An 18,908-nucleotide genomic window follows, 5' to 3' on the forward strand; every position below is an offset into this window, starting at 1 on the left:
TAAACAACTAGCAGCTGTTCTTTGTTCTTTTCTAACACTACATTTTATCATATCGCAACACTTCGCTATCAAATACGTTAACAAACACTAACCGAGTCCGCCAGAAATAATTTGCTGAAAAAATATCTTGATTAAATATGAGCAGCAAAGAATGGAAACGCTTGGTCAAGTTGGAATACATGAAGATACGCCAGCAAAAGCGCTACAAACGTGCTGATGAAATTAAGGAGGCGTGGATTAAAAACTGGTAAACATGCCGTGCCGGATAACGTGTCACTTAGCGTCTATTTAATTGCATTTGCGCTTTTCTTCATTCAGGGATGAGCACAACCACAATGTGCAGGATTTGTACTGCGAATCGAAAGTGTGGCAGGCAAAACCCTATGATCCACCGCACGTTGACTGTGTGAAACGCGCTGAGGTTACCAGCTACAATGGCGCCAACAGTGGCCCGCAGCGTGTGCCTATTTGTGTAATCAACGCCGTCACGCCCATACCCACAATGTATACATGGGCGCCCACTCAGCAAAATTTTATGGTCGAGGATGAGACTGTGCTTCACAACATACCGTATATGGGTGACGAGGTGCTTGACAAGGATGGCAAGTTCATAGAAGAGCTGATCAAGAACTACGATGGCAAGGTGCACGGCGACAAGGATCCATCGTTCATGGATGATGCCATATTTGTGGAGCTGGTACATGCTTTGATGCGCTCGCATAGTAAGGAGTTGGAGGAAACAGTGACGAGTCCATCTGCCAAAACAGAGACATCAACCGCACCAAAATTAAAGGAAGAAGATGAGAAAACAGAGACCACGGCATTGTTAGAGCCAACGGCAGCAGCTTCTTCGTCTGCTGCTGAAGACAAGGAGGCTGCGCCTGCTGCAGTTATTGCAGACACAAAGTGCAAAGTAGAGAAAGTTAAGGAGAAGCTGCCGTTTCCAGCACCTATCATATTTCAGGCAATCAGCGCCAACTTTCCGGACAAGGGCACTTCCCAGGAGCTAAAGGAAAAGTGTGTTATGCCACACACGCCGTGTGTGTGTGTTTACATCTTTGCAATTGTATGTAAAACGTGTTCTTCCATCCAGGTACATCGAGCTTACCGAACATCAGGATCCCGAGCGGCCGCAGGAATGCACGCCTAACATCGATGGCACCAAGGCGGAGAGCGTTTCACGTGAACGGACTATGCACTCGTTCCACACATTGTTCTGCCGGCGCTGTTTTAAATATGATTGTTTCCTTCATCGTAAGTGGAATCGTTGTGCTTCGCCTCCAGTTGGGTTGCTCTTAATAACCTTTTGTTTTGCTTTTTCTCTTTATTTGGAAAACAAACAAAAATTGTTGCAAAACATTTCTTTTGTCTAAAAAACCTCTTAAAATTTTGTAAAAAAATAAAAAATAACTGCAATTTAGGTCACCATGTACAGGGTGAGTCGTTGTTGTAGTTGTTGTTTTCGATAACCACACGCACACACACTCATGCCGCCTAGGCCCAAATGTCGCCTTGCTCCACATCATCATCAATCTTTCCTATATATATATATAATTTATGTCTGTGGAAATCGGCAAAAATGTCTTGTATCAAAATTTTCTTGGTGTTTCTCGCCTCATTTCATGCGGCTTTTGCATCCTTTCTTATGTAACGTATCTGTTTCATGCTCTAACCCTAAGCGTCTCATAGTCATGTCCTTTAGATAAGACCTGATTCCAGTTGTGCTAAAATTTGCATTTTCGATTCACAGGCTTGCAGGGACACGCTGGTCCCAATTTGCAAAAGCGTCGCTATCCGGAATTGAAGACCTTTGTGGAGCCCTGCAGCAATTCCTGTTACATGTTAATTGTGAGTTGTACATTTTAATTATGTTCACCATTTAAGTAAATATTATTATCTTGCTAACAGGATGGCATGAAGGAGAAGCTAGCAGCTGATAGCAAAACGCCGCCTATAGATTCCTGCAACGAGGCCAGCTCCGAGGACAGTAACGATAGTAATAGCCAGTTTAGCAACAAGGATTTCAACCCCGAGAACGGCAAGGATAATGGCATAGCTGTCAATAGCGCGGAAATTAACTCCATTATGGGTAAATTAAATACATTTCGCTGATCGAATGCTCACTCCGAAGTCTGCTTGCTCTAATATTTTTCTTTTATACAGCTGGCATGATGAACATCACCAGCACGCAGTGCGTATGGACTGGCGCCGATCAAGCGCTCTTTAGAGTCCTGCACAAGGTGTATTTAAAGAATTATTGTGCAATTGCACATAATATGCTTACAAAGACCTGCCGCCAGGTGTACGAATTCGCGCAGAAAGAGGCCGCCGAGTTTAGTTTTGAGGATTTGCGTCAGGACTTTACTCCGCCGCGGAAGAAGAAGAAAAAGCAGCGCCTATGGTCGCTGCATTGTCGCAAGATACAGCTGAAGAAAGACGGGTCATCGAATCACGTGTACAATTACACACCCTGCGACCACGCCGGTCCCTGCGACATGAATTGCTCCTGCATACAAACGCAGAACTTTTGCGAGAAGTTCTGCAACTGCAGCAGCGATTGCCAGAATCGTTTCCCAGGCTGTCGTTGCAAGGCCCAGTGCAACACTAAGCAATGCCCTTGTTATTTGGCTGTACGAGAGTGCGATCCTGATTTATGTCAAGCTTGCGGTGCCGATCAATTTAAGCTGACCAAAATCACTTGCAAGAATGTTTGCGTGCAGCGTGGATTGCGTAAGTAGCTTGTCGTCACAGTTACCATTCCAATTATGCTTAAGTTTTGTAATTGCAGACAAACATTTGCTGATGGCGCCCTCGGACATTGCCGGCTGGGGCATTTTTCTCAAGGAGGGCGCACAAAAAAATGAGTTCATATCGGAGTACTGCGGCGAGATAATCTCGCAGGACGAGGCCGATCGTCGTGGCAAGGTTTATGACAAATACATGTGTTCATTTTTGTTCAATTTGAATAACGACTTTGTTGTGGATGCCACACGCAAAGGCAACAAAATTCGATTCGCCAATCATTCGATCAATCCCAATTGCTATGCCAAGGTCATGATGGTCACTGGCGATCATCGTATCGGAATCTTCGCTAAGCGGGCCATACAGCCAGGAGAAGAGCTCTTCTTTGACTACAGATACGGGCCCACTGAGCAGCTCAAATTTGTTGGCATCGAACGAGAAATGGAAATCGTATAATATACTTACATTTATATTCGACAAAAATGATCTATCCAACTAAATAAATATATATATTGATCCATACCTAAACTGTTTTCGCCACATTGGCTATAATTGGTTTGGGTCGCGATTTGAAAATTAGCTTCTTTGTGCATATGGCACGCACCGTATACTCGGTTCGTTGACGACTCTTGTGCTCCAGTGCTACTGTTTCATCAAGTAGAGTACGTTCGGCTCCTGCGGTGGCATTCAAGGCGCTTGCTTCTAGCGTTGCATTAGTTATATTCAGCAGCTGCTGCCCTTCATTAGTCTTTGATTTTTCTAGCACTGCAAACGGTTTGTCCAGCTTCTGCTCGCGTCCTTGCAGAATATGATGGCCTATGATTAGTATCTGAAAGTATTATCAATACACATTTTATCTTTTAAGAGGCATTTTAATAAACTACGTTAACCTACAGGCTGGCCATATTTGTTGTAGTACAGATCGCCTATGAACTGATCGTGCATGCTTTGATTGCTGCGCACCTCCAGGTCACCCTGCAGTTCAATGATGGCCCATTCGCCAGCGCCAGCACTGGAACTAAAAAAGAGAATTTCAATTAGGCGATAAAAGATAGTTTTTAGTCAGGGAAAAGAGAATTCCAAGTTGAGAATTTAAAGAAACACAATATAGTCAGACTGAAATACTTTTATTATGCTGTAAATCCTCTATATCTATCCTCTAAATTTCTTAAACAAAGGATGCACGCTGCCGACGTTCTTGCGTCGATGCTCGTAGTAGATGGCATCATCACCACCTGACATTGAACTGAGGCCGCCCATACGTCTTGTAGTGCCGCCAGCACCGCTGGGACGATAACCCGGTTCGCCTGGCACTTTTTCATCCTCGCAGTCTAAGTCGGAAGCAGACAACACCAATTGCAAGAGCTGGCCCTGCTCTTCCTGTGTGCCGTACATTAGATCAGTTTCGGTGTCCATGCCCTTAAGGTGTGTAATAACCTTGTAGCTATAGCCCTGATTCACAAGGAAACGCTGACGCTTGCGCGAATAGCTCATCTCCATTGTATCCTGGGAAACGAGCGTGTAAAAGAATGCATTGTATTCCTCGGCAATGGCACCCTTTTTGGCGCGTAGAATGCGACCCAAACGCTGTGCCTCTTGACGACGTGAGCCACCATGCGACGAAATTTGAATGAGCACATTCGCCTCGGGCAGATCAAAACTAGTATCGGCCACTTTGGACACAAATATGGTGTTGACCTATCACAAATCAGAGTAGAAAATGAGCGTACCGTTTTGTCGCGATGCAGTCACAATTCACATACCTTGGCATTAAACTTGAAATTCTGTAGGATTTGTATACGTTCATTCTGGGATGTGGGTCCGTAGATGAACGGCTTGTTCATCTTGATGGCATAGTGCTTCAAGGCAAACACATTGTCAGAGAAGACAATAGTCTTGTCGCCACGTTTCTCATGGTATTTTATTAGAAATTGGCAGCTGCGAAACTTTGAGGGGTTCATCACATAGAGCAACATTTTCTTAGATGTCTTGGTGGTTAGATATTCACGATAGAACTCCGGTGACATGGGACACCATACCTCGGCACACTGCACGCGTGCTATGTAGCCCTTCTTTTGGAGCTCTAGCCAGTTTGCCTCGTACAGTTTGGGACCAATTAAAAAATTAAGGTCCGCAATTTTGTCGTCCTCACGCAGCAGCGTGGCCGTTAAGCCAAGCTTGCAGTGGGACTGCACAATGGTGAGAACTCGGCGGAACATCTTTGCGGGAATGGTGTGTACCTCGTCCAACACCATGATGCCCCATTCTTGCTCCTGCAGCCAGCGCATAGTTTGTTCCGCCTCCCATGAACGCTTCTGTGTGTGCGTAATCATAGAGTATGTGGTAACTAATATGCCACAGCCCATGGGTTTATCCTTTGCCTCCGATGTGAACCGGCAAATCATGCTATCATCTGCCGTGGACCACATCTTGAACTGCTGTTTCCACTGTTCCACTGAGACACCACTGTTGCACAGCACCAATGCCCGCTTACGCACTGTACAACAAGCGGTGACACCTACCAAAGATTTACCTGCGCCGCACGGCAGTACAATTACGCCCGAGCGGGCTCGCCCATTGCCAAACATTTTGCGCAGGCTCTTTTCCTGATATGGACGCAGAACGGCTGCTGGCTTCAGGTCTATATTGATATCTGGATTGTTGGTATCATTGCGGAAATCATATTCTGCCAACAGCGGATGCTCGATTTCAATGCAGCGTTTTTGTATCAGTTCAATTTTTTCTTGTGATACCTCAAATGATACCGTTTTCAGATTAGCTTCGTCTTCATCCTCCTCTTCCTTGTCAATCTTCTCGTAAAAGTCAGTAATGTCCTCGGGGACTGTAACAGCTACAGCGGCACCTTCCGCGGGTGCGGCGCCTGCAGTTGCTGCTGCTGAGGTGCTAGCCGGTTCTTCTCCTGGCTTATCAGCCCCCGGCGGCAACTTAGTGCCAAACTGTGTAATAGCTTTACCATCCATGGTGCCCTGTATAAAGCCCTCGCCCTCGCTGCGTATGAGTCGACACTTTTGTATGACCGGATCCTTAAGCAATTTCTGCAGCACCTCTGGATGTGGGGACTCAATAAAATATTTGTTATGCTTCAGCACGAGCTTCACTTTGCCGTACGATAGCGTACAAAGGCGAATGAATTCTAATATGCCTTCTGGGATTGTGGTCTTGCTCAAGCGCTTCAGATACTCCACAATGTCGTGTGTTTGCAGTCCTACAGACACAGCTGCATACAAACTATAGGCCGTCAGTTTGTACTCGTGAATGTGTTCCGGCCGACAGACTGGCTCCGAGATGGCAATGAGAAAGTCATGGGCATGCTTGTAGACCGGCGAAAAGGACTCAAGAAACACGTGTCCATTGGGTGCCACCCACAATGGGCGATTGGCGTGATCTGGGCGCAGTTGCATCTGACTGCGATAATCTTTTGCACCGTACTCGTCTGTGTTGATATTCTCATCATTGGTTTCGGCGTTCTTTGACGCGGCGCCGGGCACCCCGTCTGACTCACTGGCGTTGTCCATGCTATCATTGTCTTCCACAAGCTGGGTGAACGCCTCATCTTCTGCGCGACGCTTCTTAGCTGTGAAGTCGTATCAGTTTTACCACACAATCGGGTTACTCTGGTGCTGTGCTTACCAAATTTATCGCTCGCGCCGCGGTCTTTTTTTGATTTTTTTGGCGGCCCCATTGTGAAATATTGTTTCGGTGAAACTTTATTTCAATAATGAAACAGCTGTTTGCAGTGTTGGGAAGTTAATCGCAGAGACGAAAAAGGCGCGAACATTGACGAAAATTGGCAACTTTGCTACATGAGCTTTGTAGCTTTGTTCAAACAGTTTTTAAACATATTGCGATATCTAAAATTGTAAACAAATTTACTTACGTTTTGATGATGATAGGCATATTTTTCTTTTATAAATGCACCTCAAAATATCAACTCTGTATTATTGGACGTCCGAACAACAAGTGCAGTGCTGTTGATTACAGCGCGGCTGCTACTACACGCAAGCGTTGCCACATCAGTGAAAAACAGCTGTTGGGCCCATGTTAATTAACAGACGGTCAACATATATTTAACAGTGAGCAGTGCTATTGATTACAGCGCGGCTCCTCCATGTAAGCGTTGCCACATTAGTAAAAATCAGATGTGCAGCCATGTTACATTAAATGAACTAGTGCATTTGGCTCGCATATGTAAAAATTTAAGTTGAAGCCGTGCTTATAATTTTGCATTATATTGGAAAGAGATTTCCAATCTGATTAAAAACTCAATATTATCAGACTTAATTATGAGCTGTGCAGCCATGTTACATTAAATGAACTACTGCATTTGCCTCACATATGTATGTAAAAATTCAAGTTGAAGCCGTGTTTATAATTTTAAATTATATTGGATAGAGATTTCCAATCTGATAAAAAACTCAATATTATCAGACTGAAATACTTCTATTAAGCTGTATGCAGTCAATTATCCGTTAAAAGACGCTCTTGTGTCGATGCTCATAGTAGAGGGCATCATTACCACCTAACATTGAGCTGGGTCCCATTAGTTGTGTTGTGCAGCCAGAGCCGCTGGGACGGTATACCCGGTTCGCTTGGCACTTTCTCACCCTCGCAGTTTAAATCACAGGCAGACAACACCAACTGCAACACTTAGCTCTGCTCTTGTTATGTTATGTATATTAGGTCAGTTTCGGTGTCCATGCCCGTAAGTTGTGTAATAGCTTTGTAGCTATAGCCCTGATTCAGAAGGAAGCGCTGCATCTTGCGCGCATAGTTGTATTCTGGGAGACAACCGTGATAGTGAATGCATTATATTCCTCGGCAATGGCACCCCTTCTGGCCCTTTCAGAGCAGGCATATCAAAACTGGTATTGGCCACTTTTGACACAACGATGGTGTTCACCTGTTACCAATGAGAGCATAAAATAAGTATATAGTTTTATCGGGATGAATTATGCATTAACCTACCAAAGATTTTCCTGCGCTGCACGACAGTACAATTACTACGCCATAGCGTGCACGCCCATTGCTAAACATTTTGCGCTGGCTCTTTTCCTGATTAATATTAATATCCGTATTGTTGGAATCATTGCGAAAATCATACTCTGCCAGCAGCAGATGCTCGATTTCAATGCATCATTTTTGTATCAGCTTAATTTTATACTGTGATAGTTCAAAGCAGAGCGTTTTTAGATTGGTATCGTCTTCATCTATCTTTCCCTTGTCCTTTAAAAGTCAGTCATGTCCTCGGGCACTGTAACAATGCTGCTGCTGAGGTGCTGGCCGAATCTTCCCCTGGTTTATCAGCCCCCGGCGGCAACTTGGTGCAAAAATGTGTAATAGCTTTACCATTCATGGTGCTCAGTATAAAGCCCCCGCCCTCGCTTCGTTTGAGTCGATACTTTTGTATGAGCTTCACTTTGCCGTTCGATTGCGTACAAAGGCGTATGAATTCTAATATGCCTTCTGGAATGGCTCTGTGTGCCGCCCACAATGGACGATTTGCGTGATCTACGCCTCATACTCAACGTGGTCTGCTGCATGAGCTATGTTGTTTTGTAATTGTTGCGATAACTAGATTCTTCAACCTTCCCACTTACGTTTTGATGATAGAAATATTTATTTTTATAAATGCACCGCAAAATATCAACTATGCACTAGTGGAGGCCCGAACAATATGCTAGTGCAATATTAGTGCAGAGTTGTTAATTATAGCGCAGCTGCTAGCGCTGCCACATTAGTGAAACAAACAGCTGTTGGAGTCATGTTAATTAACAGACGGTCAACATTAAATTAACTGCTGCGTATTCCGTTCATATGTTAAATTTAAATTATGGCGGTTTTTACCATTTTGAATTCTATCGAACAAATTGACTAATAATTTATATTTAACCGTTACTAATATTATCCAAGTAAAATTTCCACTGCAAAAATAGTTTCTTTTAATGCAAATACCATAAGAATCAAAATGACTAAATGCAATTCTTACAAGTAATTAGCGGTGTCTTTTACCTTACAAAGATTTTTTTTTTGACAACTAGATTCGTGTGCTTTGTGATAGCACTCACCTGAATAAAAAATAACTAAAATTCCACTATTTGACCCTGAAGGATGGCCGCAACTAAAAACAAAAAGAAAAAATCGAAGAAAGGTCAAACAAACTTAACACCAGCGCATTTCCTACGTGCGAATTTGTGGAAAATATGTCTTGCCATTGCCATATTCGATCTGGCGCATGCGCTTTTTTTTGTTTTCCAAGCGACCATTTCATTGGTCACGAGAGTAAGTAAGTCAGATATTTGGATAAATCTATGAGGCCTTTAAGACACTCTTAAAATCAGTTCAATATGTACTCAACATTGGCGCTACTGGGAACTATATTTTGGGTGCTTATGGTGGTACTGTTTATTGTGGGTCTGTGGAAGGTGCGTAGAAATTGCTTCGATGGTTAAATTAACGTTAGATAAGAAAAATCTGTAATAATTATTATATCATATAGAGACGTCCTGTATTTGTTAAAGCCTGGCTTATCTTCTCTATAATTGGTTTTCTCGCGGATATAGGATTTTTGATCTGGGGAATCGTGTCGTCGGTAACAATCGACTGGAATAACTTGAAAGAGTTTACCATTATATTTGTGGGAATTTGTACGTGAGATTCTGTTTCACGGTGTTACATATCTTATGGTATTTTAATTACAGTTATCGAGAGCACCTGTATATTCGTGGTACACAGGTACTATTTGGGTATGGATCCCTGCCGATTGGTCGATGAGCCCGAACGTGGCGGAAAGAAAAAGTCAAGGAAGCAGCTTGATAAAAAAGCTTGTAAAGGTAGGAGTAACATGTATAATTCTTCTATCACCCAATACATATACAAAAAAATATACTATATTTACCATTTATAGAGAGCAAAAAGAAGGAAAAGAAGCAAAAGAAGAAGCAAGAAAAGAAAAATAAGAAATAAAACTAATCCTTTTTTTAAGATTCTGAGTGTCAAAACCTGCAACGTTGTTAATTTAAGCTTATCTTAGTAGGCATAATTGCCTGCGCCCATTAAATATATTTTGAATATATATACAACAAAATTTTATTACTTTTTATACATTAACATATTAAAGGGTTTCAAGATGGAAGATCAGCAATCGGAAAACATCCCAATCGACGATCAGTGTGATACCCCGATTGGTATAAGTCTATTGCAAATTTGTTATTTTATTGCCTTGTTCGATTTTGCTCAATCAATTTACTTTTTGATTCAGTCCACCAGCTTATTGGCATTGAATGTCTGTATCACAGAAAATGATGTATTTCCTATATATTTATGAACTATCTGGACCCGCAGGTAAATCTTTACTCAATGGTTGCTTTCGCGGGATCGATATTTTGGATTTTGATGGTAATTCTGCTTATTGTGGGCCTCTGGAAGGTATGTTAGCTGGATAAGTAATTTGTAAACTTTCTTATAATGAAAGCGTTCTCATGAGTTACAGGGGCGTCTCCGATTAATAATTTGTTGGTTGATTTTTTCGATAATTGGGATTATTGTTGACATATTCTTTTTCGTCTGGACAATTTCAAATTCCGAGTATGTCCAATGGGCACAAATAATACAGTTTACTCTTCTATATCTCGGCATAGGTAATTACCTAGCTTTATTTATAATGTGGTTCTTAAAAAACAAAACAACTTAACTTTTGCAGTTGTTGAATGGTTGTGCATTTATATTGTCTACAGATACTGTTTAAATATAGTTTCGTTACCTGCCAATAGTGAACAGGAGGATCGCCCAAACCATGATCGCCCGATTAAAATGGCGCCTTCGGATCAGCAAAAGGAAAGCTCCAGAAATACTATGACACCAAAGCCAAAAAAGTATATATGTAAGCCAAACAGCCTTTAATAGTGAATAATCTCTTTTTTTTTGCAATAGAAAACGATACAAGACAGTAATTGTTGAAAACTCGAGCAATCGAACTCGAGGTCCCGAATTTATAGAGAAAAATGAGAAAAAACATGAGACAAGTGTCGATACGCCGAAAACGCCTCGCGATAGCTTAGAAAAAGGATCTTATAAGGATAAAAGGATTGGACACTAAATTTCAACATATATTTAATACTCTGATTGACCAAGTTTATTATACCCACATTACACATGCAGGAACTCGCACATCTCTCCGCAAAAAGGCAAAGGCACGAGTATACCTATATAAAAAGATAGATATATAAAGATAATAGATTCCGATTGGCGTTTACACTTCAATGCTAAAATCAGTTCGTTTCTAACAGCACAAAAATAATAATTGAATTTGATAGATGTCTTTTTGCTCATTTTTATTTTGCCATGTCTAGTCCATCAGGAAACTTTTACTTGGGCGAGTCACGTTGTCAATGGGGCAAAATCTAATCTCAACACGGCCATGAGGCAGCAGCTGACAAAACAAATGCCGTAAATGAATGATGGCCAGAAGACTTGGCGCAAATCAGCGCAAATCAGCGCAGCGAATGCACAGTGGGCTTAAGTTATGAAACATGTCAATTTTAATGTAAATAAATATAAATATATACATGTTGTTTCAAAGATGTGCTAAGCTCATATATAACCGTTATATGGTATACAACGCTGTAAATCGGGTTTGAACAGAACCGATGTGAACCGAATTCCATTTTTTTATACTATGAACAGAACCTTAAAACCAAACCAGTTGCTCTAAAAACAGCAAAATTCCCGCATTCCCAATGCATGCATAATCTGGGCCCCATTATTGGGTTTATCTAACCAAATTTTGTGGATTCCAATTTGTGGCAGATATCTAATTATGACCGCAATTTTTATAAAGTACGATATGCAATACTTTCAGTATAACGCCCAATTAAAAATGGAATTGCCCTACAAAATTTTAAGTACATGACACCCAGGTTTGAACCAAAACCCGGGTTCAAGGAGATTGTGAGTTTTTTCAAACCGAAAACTGACCTCTATTTTTGGGGTTTGCAGCTCATAGAGTACATATATATTTTTAATATATATGAGCATATATTTGTTTTGGACTATATAGTACAGCTTCACTGTTGCGACTACTCAGCTCTTGGCAATCAAATGGCATTGATTAAGAAGCAGGGTTGGCAATGGAATGCTTCTCGCCTTCCCCTTTATTGAAACTACGTGCTTATAATCATTACAGCTTTGATTTAGTGCACAGTTTTGCCCTACGTTTCAAGTACAGCTGAAATGTTTGCTGGATGAGAATGGACGGCTCCTCTGATGGCTATTTGGTAGTTTGCAGCTATACAATTGCAGTACTGGATCTCATCTCCGCGGTGCTCTTTGCAAGTATCTCGGGCATGCTATATGCACAACACGTAAGCCATGTCGCTTTAGTCTGGGGCTCAGTCAAGTAAGTGCCACAATCCATAGAGTCACTGGACGTCGCTGGCAGCGCTCATCTTTTCTATTATTTGGATGTGCATTATTTTGATTTTGTTGCTGGGCATTTACCGGCGACAGTTGAACTATGTGCGCTACTGGCTGGTTTTCACCTGCTTGGGCATTATGCTGGATGCGATTCTTTTACTTTATGGATTGACACTGGCCGTCTCAATAAATTGGGAGGGCGTCAGGATTACCCTAATGCCGTTTATAGGCTTGGGTGAGACCCTATTTCCAATCGCTTTTCAATGTTATATGTCAAACTATCCTGTTACAGCTGTGGAAATGACTTTTGTGTACATTGTCTATATATTCTATTTGGATATGATAGAGCAAGAACAGTGGATACCGTTGTCTAGTCACAGATGTAAAGGCGGCTGCAGTCCTAAGAAAAACAAAGAAACTTCCCGTAGCAATGACACACAACGCAGGGAGCGCAAGCGTCTTAAGAAGATGTACAAGAGAGAGGAGAAAGCTGCCTTAAAGGAGCTGCAACGCAAGCTCCGTCGGGGTCAAGTCTAATGACCCTCCCACTATAACTATAACTTATGCCTTTCTGTCAAATCCGTTGAAAAGTAGGCCAAGCCTTTTTGGTGCTCTATTCTCAGATAGCCTCACAAATGTCGTCATGCAGCTGGAGAAAGACTCGCTCCTATATTGTGCCTATGCCATAGCCGTTTTTGATCTGCTCTGCGGTGTTCTCTTTGCTGCGCTCAGTCTCTGCAAGATCTTCACCCATGTAAGCCCCGTTTAACGTAGTATACGAGTATCTAATAGATTTCGCTTAACAGTTGAGCTGGCTAACCATATTTGCGGTCTGCTTTGGTCTGTTTTGGCTGACATTGATTGTTATGCTTTTCACAGGCATCTATAGGGTAAGTTAATATCAACGATCGTCCATTTTAATACCCTATAAATATTTTCCTTTACAGCGTAAATCGGATCTGGTCCGGTATTGGCTTATCTTCTCATGCGTGGGCATTTTTGTGGAGACCTGTCTGATCATTTATGCTTTTCTGAGCGAGAGCACATTCCAGATGGGCCTTGCCAGCAATAGTCTGGTTCTCTGCCTTGGTTTATGTAAGCAACATCTATATATGAAATGCTTTGCAAGTTCTCTGTTCATCCTGCCTTTTTCCCACAGTTGTTGAAACCATTTTTGCGTTCGTTATCTATCAGTTCTATCAGGTGGTAGCGACATGCAATCCTTGTGCCCAGCAAACCTATACGCCTCCGTGTCAAGCTCCGCAGCCACAGCCACCACCACCACCATCGCCAAAGCCGAAGCCACAACCAGAGCCACAAGTTTGTCCCGCGTCGACCCACAAAAGTTCCCATTCCTACAGATGCAACATACTGCAAACTAGGGACTACAATAGTCCGTACACCTGCGGACCAAAGCGGGGCGTTCATAAGCCTTTCAAGCTAGACGAACGGCGCAGCCAGCGATAGAATGTCCATTCGTTTTTTTAGAGTTGAGTTATATTTTTTTATATGAGTGTATTGTAAATAGAGGGAGTATAAAATAGAGTACGATTCTATAAAATGCATATTTAATGCACTAAATAATATATATTAAAATATCTGTAATAAAGCATGCGTTGACAGAAAATGATATTTATGCACAGCTTATAAACGATCCGTTTAAAAGCAAATTTAAATTATTTTTGATTTCTGATAAAGGTCGTATATAAAGGGACCTCATTTAGCATGTTGCCTTTGACTAGTTAGCGAGCGCCTTTAAAATTATACCATTTAATATGCACACAACACGCATGCAACACACACACTCACACACCCATTTGGCAATGTTAAAAACAAAATCCTTTTAAAATAATTTGCACAGTGGCAAAAACGAAATACAAAAAACAAAAAAGAGAAGAACGGAAACGGAAACAGCAACTCACAACTCGAAGCTGCCGCAAGTCTAGGGGCTGACTTGGCAGTCAGCGAACTCTTGTCTATTTATGCAAAAAATGTGCGCGTATTTACATATACATTTATACTTATAATGCCAGGCTGATGAAATACGTGCGGTGGGTAGGCACACACAAACACACACACGTGCACACGTACACACACGCGTGTGACTTCCCTGATGTCAAATATAATTTTCTTTTTTCGCGTTCATTTTGCACGCATGGGAAACTCCCCTGGGTGGCACAAAATCTTGCAGTTCCAGCAGTTTAAACTTTAAGTTTTTCTTGTCAAGAGAGAAGCGAACAGTAAGCAAACGAGAAATTAAACAAATCTATGAAAAGCGAGAATGGTGAGCGCATTGAACGGCTTCGGCATGGCAATTGGCTGCATGGACATCACTGGAGCCGTCTTCTTTGAGCTGATGATTATTTACATGCTGTGTCGAAGAAACGGCGGCAGGACAACAGCTGACGACTCAAAGGAAAAGCAGCAGCAGCAGGGACATGTGGCAAGTAAGCGGTTTAAGGGAGGCCCGTTGTGCCCTGCAATTTCTCACAGTTCCCAAAATATTTCCAGCGTTCTATGGCAACAGGGTACGCCCTTGGATGCTGTGGATTTATCTGCTCCTATTGAATGTGTGGATAGTCGTTTCAATGCTCATGGTTAGTGGCATTATATTGGTGCGTAGTGCTCAAACTTGTTTATAATGCGGCATCGATTGATAGCGGCTTCCACAGCATAAGCCGCAGCTGCTGCTGTTCTGGCTGGTCTGGTGCTTTGGCGGACTTATATTCGATGTGGTCTTTGTGGGTTTGTGGATCGTGGAACTGCTATCGGGCGATGCCATTGAGGCCCTGACCAACATTTTGATTTCATTACTAACAATGGGCAAGTCTCCTCTACGTTCATGCATGCCATTCTTTATCTAACCGATTTTTGCTGATTTTTTTAGCAATTGAATTTTCCTTCATTTACGTTATATACAATATTTATGGGAATTTAACAAAGTCGCCCAAGGAGCAAGACATCAACGGCAATTCCTTGCTGCGCTTTTCACACTTCTTATTTTAATTTAACAAATACTTATTACAAACAATAAAAATCTTGCTTCAAACATTTATTTCTTCTGCTGGCTCACTTGGCCTTCAATTCGGCTGCTTTCTGGTCAAGCTGAACCTTAGCCGTTTTCTTTGGGAACTCCAGGGATCTGAAGAATCTGTAGACGATCAATATGATACCGATACGAGCCAGTACTTGACCAATGAGTGAGGCATATTTATCAGATATCTCCTGCATAAACTCCTGCTTGCTTTTGTACTTCTCGGTGAACACATATTCGTACATATTGTAAAACAGTTTTCCAACGTCTCCCCATTGTATCTGAACATAGGCCATAAGCAACCAGAGTTTCACCATCAATCTGTGACGCTGTTAATTGAAAATCTATTTAAGAACTAAGAACTTCATCAATATACCAAATTTACTGCTTACGCTAATGATGCCAACTGCCAGGACTCCGAAGCAGAGAATCTTGCACATGCCCCCAAACAATATCATAACATCCACCATGTCAAACTATTGAGCGTAAAGATCGTTGAAAAGCGCTTGGTTATGGCCTAGACTTGCTTACCTTCATAATTTTAGATAAGTTTACCATTTGAACCATGGTAAGGAATGCGGCGGAAGCCTCATAAACAAGCGCCATGTAGCCAGCGCAGTTTATAATTACCGACATTTTAATTTTTTGAGTTTGACTTGATATCGTTGAAATAGCAATTGTTGTTATATAAACTGTTGCTTAAATAGCATATATTATTATTCAAAAAATTGTTTATTGTTTTCAAATATTCAGCCTGCTAATCACAAGCAATTTCTAAAGACTACTTTACTTTAAGTAAGCCAAATCTTTATTTCAAATTCTCAGACAAAATGATATATCTATTTCTTCATATTGCATTGCTGCATAAAGAGAGGTCTAAGAGGTTCGTGACCCCTATGAGGAAAAGCTAGAAGAATAAGGAACTTCTGCAATTGTTAACTTGGCGCCATTTTTAATTGGAAACTTTATTGTTGCGTTGTGTTTCGCATTCAAGTGCTTTGTAGTTTTTTATAGTCTGCCGTGGGGAAATTGATTCATTTCCGTTTTTTGCTTAGCACTTCCGTTCGAGGTCTGGCGCCTATGAAGCAGACACGAAATCAGCTTAAAGCTAACAGTGGGTAATCCAATATTAAAATGTCGGCTTAGTTCAAATCAAATTCCTATGCCATGGCACATTCAAATCAATGGCATTGTCACTGCCTGCCAAGCTGCCAAACTGTCACTTGCAATTCGCAGGAAAGCAAAAATAAAAATATATTTATTCTTTAATAAAGAGTGCCTGGACCGCATCTTGGCTGGCAACGACTCCACTCCACTCCACTCAACTCCAGTCCGCTCTCTAAGGAGCCACTGGCTGTTCAAATTTATTGTTTGCAAATTGAAATTCTTGTCGACACGCACGAGCAACTGCAAAATCCATTGGGAATGCCGGGCAAAAGGCAGCTCCTTCTAGCTGCTCGAAGCTTGTCAACTCGGGCAACGGCTTTGATAGCCCTGTGGATGGGCAGCTCATCATGACTTCTTAGTATTTATTAAGATTTTGATGTGCCATGAAACATATTTCGAAAAAAAAAATTAACAAATATTTTTTAGCTGCGTTAAAAAAAAAATAAATAAAAATAATAACAATCATACTAAAATATAATGTATATTGAATAATTATAAAACTTAATAGGTAATATTAAGTATGTCTATCCCATTATAGTCAAGCTAGGTTAAGATGCTCATGTATAGTATCAATAAATTAGCTAATAAACAGAGAAAAAAAAAAAAAAAAAAAGCTGCGTTAACAAACTCCCAAGGGAAATGAACAAGGAGCTAAAGATGTTCTATGGAAAGTGGAGTTCGACGCTTGACTGCGTTAAAATTAAGTTCTTTACACATCGTATAAGTTAACATACAGGTAAGATCCATACCATATGGACTGTAGAGGATCCAAACTTAAGCAGAAGGCTGGCTAAAATGAAGGTAAGATAAGTGCTTTCACCGTTTGGGATTTTATAAATTCTTGAATTGTCACCAACACTCGAACAAAAATTAACTTTAAACACTTTCTTCTGCTCCTGATCTGATCTTGTCATTTGCGCCCTACTAAGCCTGGACCTCAAATTTCTGGCGTGCTGATGAATGATTTTTGGGTTATTGGCGATGCCGTTTGGCTAAATAAATATCTTGTACCAATTATAACCTGTATGAGGCCATGGGCTTCCTATACTCAAAGGCTCTGGGCATCTGCGTGACACTTTACATATGACTCTCACTTCTTATTGTTGGACTATTTGGATATTTGGCTGTGGAGGTACTATATGAACATAAGGTAAGTACTCCCATGTGGAGCTGTTTGGGTGAGTTCGCAGTGCTCAATTGTGACAAGAGAGAGCGTGCAGCTGACGATATTCGTTTGCCATAAATCTCATTATGGTAAACCGTATCGATCGGTTGCCATAAATCGAGCTGAGCTCTCCGATTTGGAGTCATTTGACTTGCGTTCGTGATGGGGCTACTGTTGCTGTTTTCACTGTTGCTTATTTCATGCACTCTGCTGGCTACTAATGGCAAGTAATATGTGTTTATTTTGTATATATGTGATGTATTATCCAATTTTTTAGGCCAATATTATTTCGAGTCCATGTCTGGCGAAGAATTAGACCAACATGATTTTGGAGACGATCGAGCGGCGGGGAAAGCAGAATTGCTTGGTCCTTATTCAATCGGTATGCAAACACCATTAAAAAGGAATTGAACTAGGACTTTGGCTTTGACTAATTACTATTGTTACAGGCGAAAGAAATGTGAGGGAAAAGAGCCCGTCCGAGACCACAGAAGTGGTTATAAAGGAAAGACCAGCTGATGAAAGTAGTACCGTACGTGTTTTCCAAGGACCGTACCCTGTTAATAATGAAAATCACGAGCTTGATATAACCACTGCTAAACCCTTTGAAGGTCGCGTAAGAGCCAACGGCAGAGATAGTCACGGACAGGGTAGAAGGGATGCTGTTGGCGCTGGCCACGGAAGATCCTCAGGCGGAACAAGTGGCAATGAAAAAGATGACAGTGCACTTCTCGAAGATAGTTTTTTCAGTTTTTCAGGTACCACAAGGAGCATTCGAAATGGTCCCAAATATGGTCCCACAGAAATTGTCTGGCCGCTTAAAAAATGGCCTATTGGAAGCCGAATTCGATAATAGTAAGACATCTAATTATGTTGTCAATACTTTAACCCATAAAAAGCCAACATATTTGTGTTTGAATAATTTGTAAGCCTTGTAGAAATAGAATGAGCAAAAATAACTAAATAATTGTAACATACATTTTCGACTGTGAAAATTCTGCACGATTTTCAGTTAAAATTCTTTAGATTCATGATTGCCTTCTGGTTGAGGGTAATAATTTTTATCGTTCTGGGTACTGCAGCTGTCGTAATCCGCAAGTGTGCATTTATTAGGCCACATTAGTCACCAGTTTACTCGGTACTCGTACTTGTAAATGTAATTTTATTAACGAGTCTAGTTAACATTGGAAATACTGGAAACACTTTGCAAACTACTTAGGTTGTTTTTAGAGGTGACTAATTGAGCGCACGGTGTAATATTTAACTTCTACATACTATTTTGTCATCAATGGATTCTTTTTATGTTTTTTTCTGTTCGGACTTTATGCGGCATCTCTTTTTATTTTCTTTACAATACACAAGGTGCAC

General features: G+C 41.3%; 9 protein-coding genes across 19 annotated transcripts; 6 read left to right on the forward strand and 3 right to left on the reverse strand.

The window, feature by feature from the left end:
• The first annotated feature begins 51 nt into the window (after positions 1 to 51).
• E(z) (histone-lysine N-methyltransferase E(z)) lies at positions 52 to 3,264 on the forward strand. Of its 2 annotated transcripts, XM_064696371.1 has the most exons (8): positions 52 to 247; positions 319 to 1,017; positions 1,094 to 1,254; positions 1,422 to 1,436; positions 1,751 to 1,848; positions 1,909 to 2,089; positions 2,164 to 2,730; positions 2,789 to 3,264. In XM_064696371.1, exons 1-8 carry the CDS (start codon positions 138 to 140, stop codon positions 3,196 to 3,198), a joined length of 2,241 nt encoding a protein of 746 aa, XP_064552441.1. In that variant the 5' UTR covers positions 52 to 137; the 3' UTR covers positions 3,199 to 3,264. The 2 variants fall into 2 exon arrangements, with proteins under 2 accessions (XP_064552441.1, XP_064552443.1); XM_064696373.1 differs by lacking the exon at positions 1,422 to 1,436 and having other exon boundaries at positions 53 to 247.
• LOC135438171 (chromosome transmission fidelity protein 8 homolog) lies at positions 3,196 to 6,780 on the reverse strand. The gene is made up of 3 exons (XM_064696374.1): positions 6,641 to 6,780; positions 3,637 to 3,760; positions 3,196 to 3,571 (listed from the first exon to the last, which is right to left on the reverse strand). Exons 1-3 carry the CDS (start codon positions 6,658 to 6,660, stop codon positions 3,266 to 3,268), a joined length of 450 nt encoding a protein of 149 aa, XP_064552444.1. The 5' UTR covers positions 6,661 to 6,780; the 3' UTR covers positions 3,196 to 3,265.
• Positions 3,854 to 6,571, reverse strand: hay (ATP-dependent DNA helicase hay). Its single transcript, XM_064696370.1, has 3 exons — positions 6,394 to 6,571; positions 4,506 to 6,337; positions 3,854 to 4,440 (listed from the first exon to the last, which is right to left on the reverse strand). Exons 1-3 carry the CDS (start codon positions 6,443 to 6,445, stop codon positions 3,895 to 3,897), a joined length of 2,430 nt encoding a protein of 809 aa, XP_064552440.1. The 5' UTR covers positions 6,446 to 6,571; the 3' UTR covers positions 3,854 to 3,894.
• A 2,036-nt stretch (positions 6,781 to 8,816) lies between the features above and the next one.
• On the forward strand, positions 8,817 to 11,080 carry LOC135438156 (uncharacterized). Of its 8 annotated transcripts, XM_064696353.1 has the most exons (10): positions 8,817 to 9,042; positions 9,102 to 9,185; positions 9,260 to 9,407; positions 9,462 to 9,593; positions 9,668 to 9,947; positions 10,022 to 10,045; positions 10,105 to 10,188; positions 10,253 to 10,400; positions 10,463 to 10,634; positions 10,693 to 11,080. In XM_064696353.1, the coding sequence occupies exons 1-5, from the start codon at positions 8,872 to 8,874 to the stop codon at positions 9,724 to 9,726; spliced, it is 594 nt and encodes a 197-aa protein (XP_064552423.1). In that variant the 5' UTR covers positions 8,817 to 8,871; the 3' UTR covers positions 9,727 to 9,947; positions 10,022 to 10,045; positions 10,105 to 10,188; positions 10,253 to 10,400; positions 10,463 to 10,634; positions 10,693 to 11,080. The 8 variants fall into 8 exon arrangements, with proteins under 8 accessions (XP_064552423.1, XP_064552421.1, XP_064552425.1 ...); XM_064696351.1 differs by having other exon boundaries at positions 9,668 to 10,045; XM_064696355.1 differs by having other exon boundaries at positions 9,668 to 10,045; positions 10,497 to 10,634.
• A 740-nt stretch (positions 11,081 to 11,820) lies between these two features.
• LOC135438155 (uncharacterized) lies at positions 11,821 to 12,711 on the forward strand. 2 transcript variants are annotated; one of them, XM_064696349.1, is made up of 3 exons: positions 11,821 to 12,157; positions 12,268 to 12,409; positions 12,467 to 12,711. In XM_064696349.1, exons 2-3 carry the CDS (start codon positions 12,313 to 12,315, stop codon positions 12,709 to 12,711), a joined length of 342 nt encoding a protein of 113 aa, XP_064552419.1. In that variant the 5' UTR covers positions 11,821 to 12,157; positions 12,268 to 12,312. The 2 variants fall into 2 exon arrangements, with proteins under 2 accessions (XP_064552419.1, XP_064552417.1); XM_064696347.1 differs by having other exon boundaries at positions 11,826 to 12,122; positions 12,178 to 12,409.
• Positions 12,679 to 13,783, forward strand: LOC135438087 (uncharacterized). Its single transcript, XM_064696240.1, has 4 exons — positions 12,679 to 12,928; positions 12,981 to 13,064; positions 13,122 to 13,269; positions 13,334 to 13,783. Exons 1-4 carry the CDS (start codon positions 12,818 to 12,820, stop codon positions 13,639 to 13,641), a joined length of 651 nt encoding a protein of 216 aa, XP_064552310.1. The 5' UTR covers positions 12,679 to 12,817; the 3' UTR covers positions 13,642 to 13,783.
• A 130-nt stretch (positions 13,784 to 13,913) lies between these two features.
• LOC135438094 (uncharacterized) lies at positions 13,914 to 15,229 on the forward strand. 2 transcript variants are annotated; one of them, XM_064696249.1, is made up of 4 exons: positions 13,914 to 14,621; positions 14,686 to 14,771; positions 14,835 to 14,997; positions 15,062 to 15,229. In XM_064696249.1, exons 1-4 carry the CDS (start codon positions 14,456 to 14,458, stop codon positions 15,178 to 15,180), a joined length of 534 nt encoding a protein of 177 aa, XP_064552319.1. In that variant the 5' UTR covers positions 13,914 to 14,455; the 3' UTR covers positions 15,181 to 15,229. The 2 variants fall into 2 exon arrangements, with proteins under 2 accessions (XP_064552319.1, XP_064552318.1); XM_064696248.1 differs by having other exon boundaries at positions 14,279 to 14,621; positions 14,686 to 14,789; positions 14,847 to 14,997.
• On the reverse strand, positions 15,147 to 15,944 carry LOC135438095 (uncharacterized). The gene is made up of 3 exons (XM_064696251.1): positions 15,740 to 15,944; positions 15,601 to 15,684; positions 15,147 to 15,537 (listed from the first exon to the last, which is right to left on the reverse strand). Exons 1-3 carry the CDS (start codon positions 15,842 to 15,844, stop codon positions 15,244 to 15,246), a joined length of 483 nt encoding a protein of 160 aa, XP_064552321.1. The 5' UTR covers positions 15,845 to 15,944; the 3' UTR covers positions 15,147 to 15,243.
• Positions 15,945 to 17,612: 1,668 nt separating this feature from the next.
• LOC135438108 (uncharacterized) lies at positions 17,613 to 18,499 on the forward strand. The gene is made up of 3 exons (XM_064696265.1): positions 17,613 to 17,763; positions 17,818 to 17,922; positions 17,990 to 18,499. The coding sequence occupies exons 1-3, from the start codon at positions 17,703 to 17,705 to the stop codon at positions 18,391 to 18,393; spliced, it is 570 nt and encodes a 189-aa protein (XP_064552335.1). The 5' UTR covers positions 17,613 to 17,702; the 3' UTR covers positions 18,394 to 18,499.
• The last annotated feature ends 409 nt before the right edge of the window (positions 18,500 to 18,908 follow it).

The sequence above is a fragment of the Drosophila montana genome, unplaced genomic scaffold (assembly GCF_035044405.1).
Source record: "Drosophila montana isolate Dmon_TW-CO22-7 unplaced genomic scaffold, ASM3504440v1 contig_3846_1, whole genome shotgun sequence".
In the NCBI taxonomy this organism is placed as follows: Eukaryota; Metazoa; Arthropoda; class Insecta; order Diptera; family Drosophilidae; genus Drosophila; species Drosophila montana.

Coding starts and splice junctions, on each gene's coding strand:
- LOC135438087 (XM_064696240.1), top strand. CDS start 12,818: ATGCAGCTGGAGAAAGACTCGCTCCTATATTGTGCCTATGCCATAGCC. Junction 13,065..13,121: donor TTTTCACAGGCATCTATAGG/GTAAGTTAATAT, acceptor TTTCCTTTACAG/CGTAAATCGGATCTGGTCCG. Junction 13,270..13,333: donor GGTTCTCTGCCTTGGTTTAT/GTAAGCAACATC, acceptor TTTTTCCCACAG/TTGTTGAAACCATTTTTGCG.
- hay (XM_064696370.1), bottom strand. CDS start 6,445: ATGGGGCCGCCAAAAAAATCAAAAAAAGACCGCGGCGCGAGCGATAAA. Junction 6,338..6,393: donor CGGCGCGAGCGATAAATTTG/GTAAGCACAGCA, acceptor ACGACTTCACAG/CTAAGAAGCGTCGCGCAGAA. Junction 4,441..4,505: donor ATTTCAAGTTTAATGCCAAG/GTATGTGAATTG, acceptor GATTTGTGATAG/GTCAACACCATATTTGTGTC.
- LOC135438156 (XM_064696350.1), top strand. CDS start 9,890: ATGGAAGATCAGCAATCGGAAAACATCCCAATCGACGATCAGTGTGAT. Junction 10,189..10,252: donor TTATTGTGGGCCTCTGGAAG/GTATGTTAGCTG, acceptor CATGAGTTACAG/GGGCGTCTCCGATTAATAAT. Junction 10,401..10,462: donor TCTTCTATATCTCGGCATAG/GTAATTACCTAG, acceptor TAACTTTTGCAG/TTGTTGAATGGTTGTGCATT.
- LOC135438108 (XM_064696265.1), top strand. CDS start 17,703: ATGGGGCTACTGTTGCTGTTTTCACTGTTGCTTATTTCATGCACTCTG. Junction 17,764..17,817: donor CACTCTGCTGGCTACTAATG/GCAAGTAATATG, acceptor CCAATTTTTTAG/GCCAATATTATTTCGAGTCC. Junction 17,923..17,989: donor GCTTGGTCCTTATTCAATCG/GTATGCAAACAC, acceptor CTATTGTTACAG/GCGAAAGAAATGTGAGGGAA.
- LOC135438095 (XM_064696251.1), bottom strand. CDS start 15,844: ATGTCGGTAATTATAAACTGCGCTGGCTACATGGCGCTTGTTTATGAG. Junction 15,685..15,739: donor ACTTATCTAAAATTATGAAG/GTAAGCAAGTCT, acceptor TACGCTCAATAG/TTTGACATGGTGGATGTTAT. Junction 15,538..15,600: donor TGGCAGTTGGCATCATTAGC/GTAAGCAGTAAA, acceptor TTCAATTAACAG/CGTCACAGATTGATGGTGAA.
- LOC135438171 (XM_064696374.1), bottom strand. CDS start 6,660: ATGCCTATCATCATCAAAAC. Junction 3,761..6,640: donor ATGCCTATCATCATCAAAAC/GTAAGTAAATTT, acceptor TCTCTTTTTTAG/TTCCAGTGCTGGCGCTGGCG. Junction 3,572..3,636: donor ACAACAAATATGGCCAGCCT/GTAGGTTAACGT, acceptor TAATACTTTCAG/ATACTAATCATAGGCCATCA.
- LOC135438094 (XM_064696248.1), top strand. CDS start 14,456: ATGGTGAGCGCATTGAACGGCTTCGGCATGGCAATTGGCTGCATGGAC. Junction 14,622..14,685: donor GCAGCAGGGACATGTGGCAA/GTAAGCGGTTTA, acceptor AAATATTTCCAG/CGTTCTATGGCAACAGGGTA. Junction 14,790..14,846: donor TGGTTAGTGGCATTATATTG/GTGCGTAGTGCT, acceptor CGGCTTCCACAG/CATAAGCCGCAGCTGCTGCT.
- LOC135438155 (XM_064696347.1), top strand. CDS start 12,003: ATGAGAATGGACGGCTCCTCTGATGGCTATTTGGTAGTTTGCAGCTAT. Junction 12,123..12,177: donor GCATGCTATATGCACAACAC/GTAAGCCATGTC, acceptor CACAATCCATAG/AGTCACTGGACGTCGCTGGC. Junction 12,410..12,466: donor AATGCCGTTTATAGGCTTGG/GTGAGACCCTAT, acceptor ATCCTGTTACAG/CTGTGGAAATGACTTTTGTG.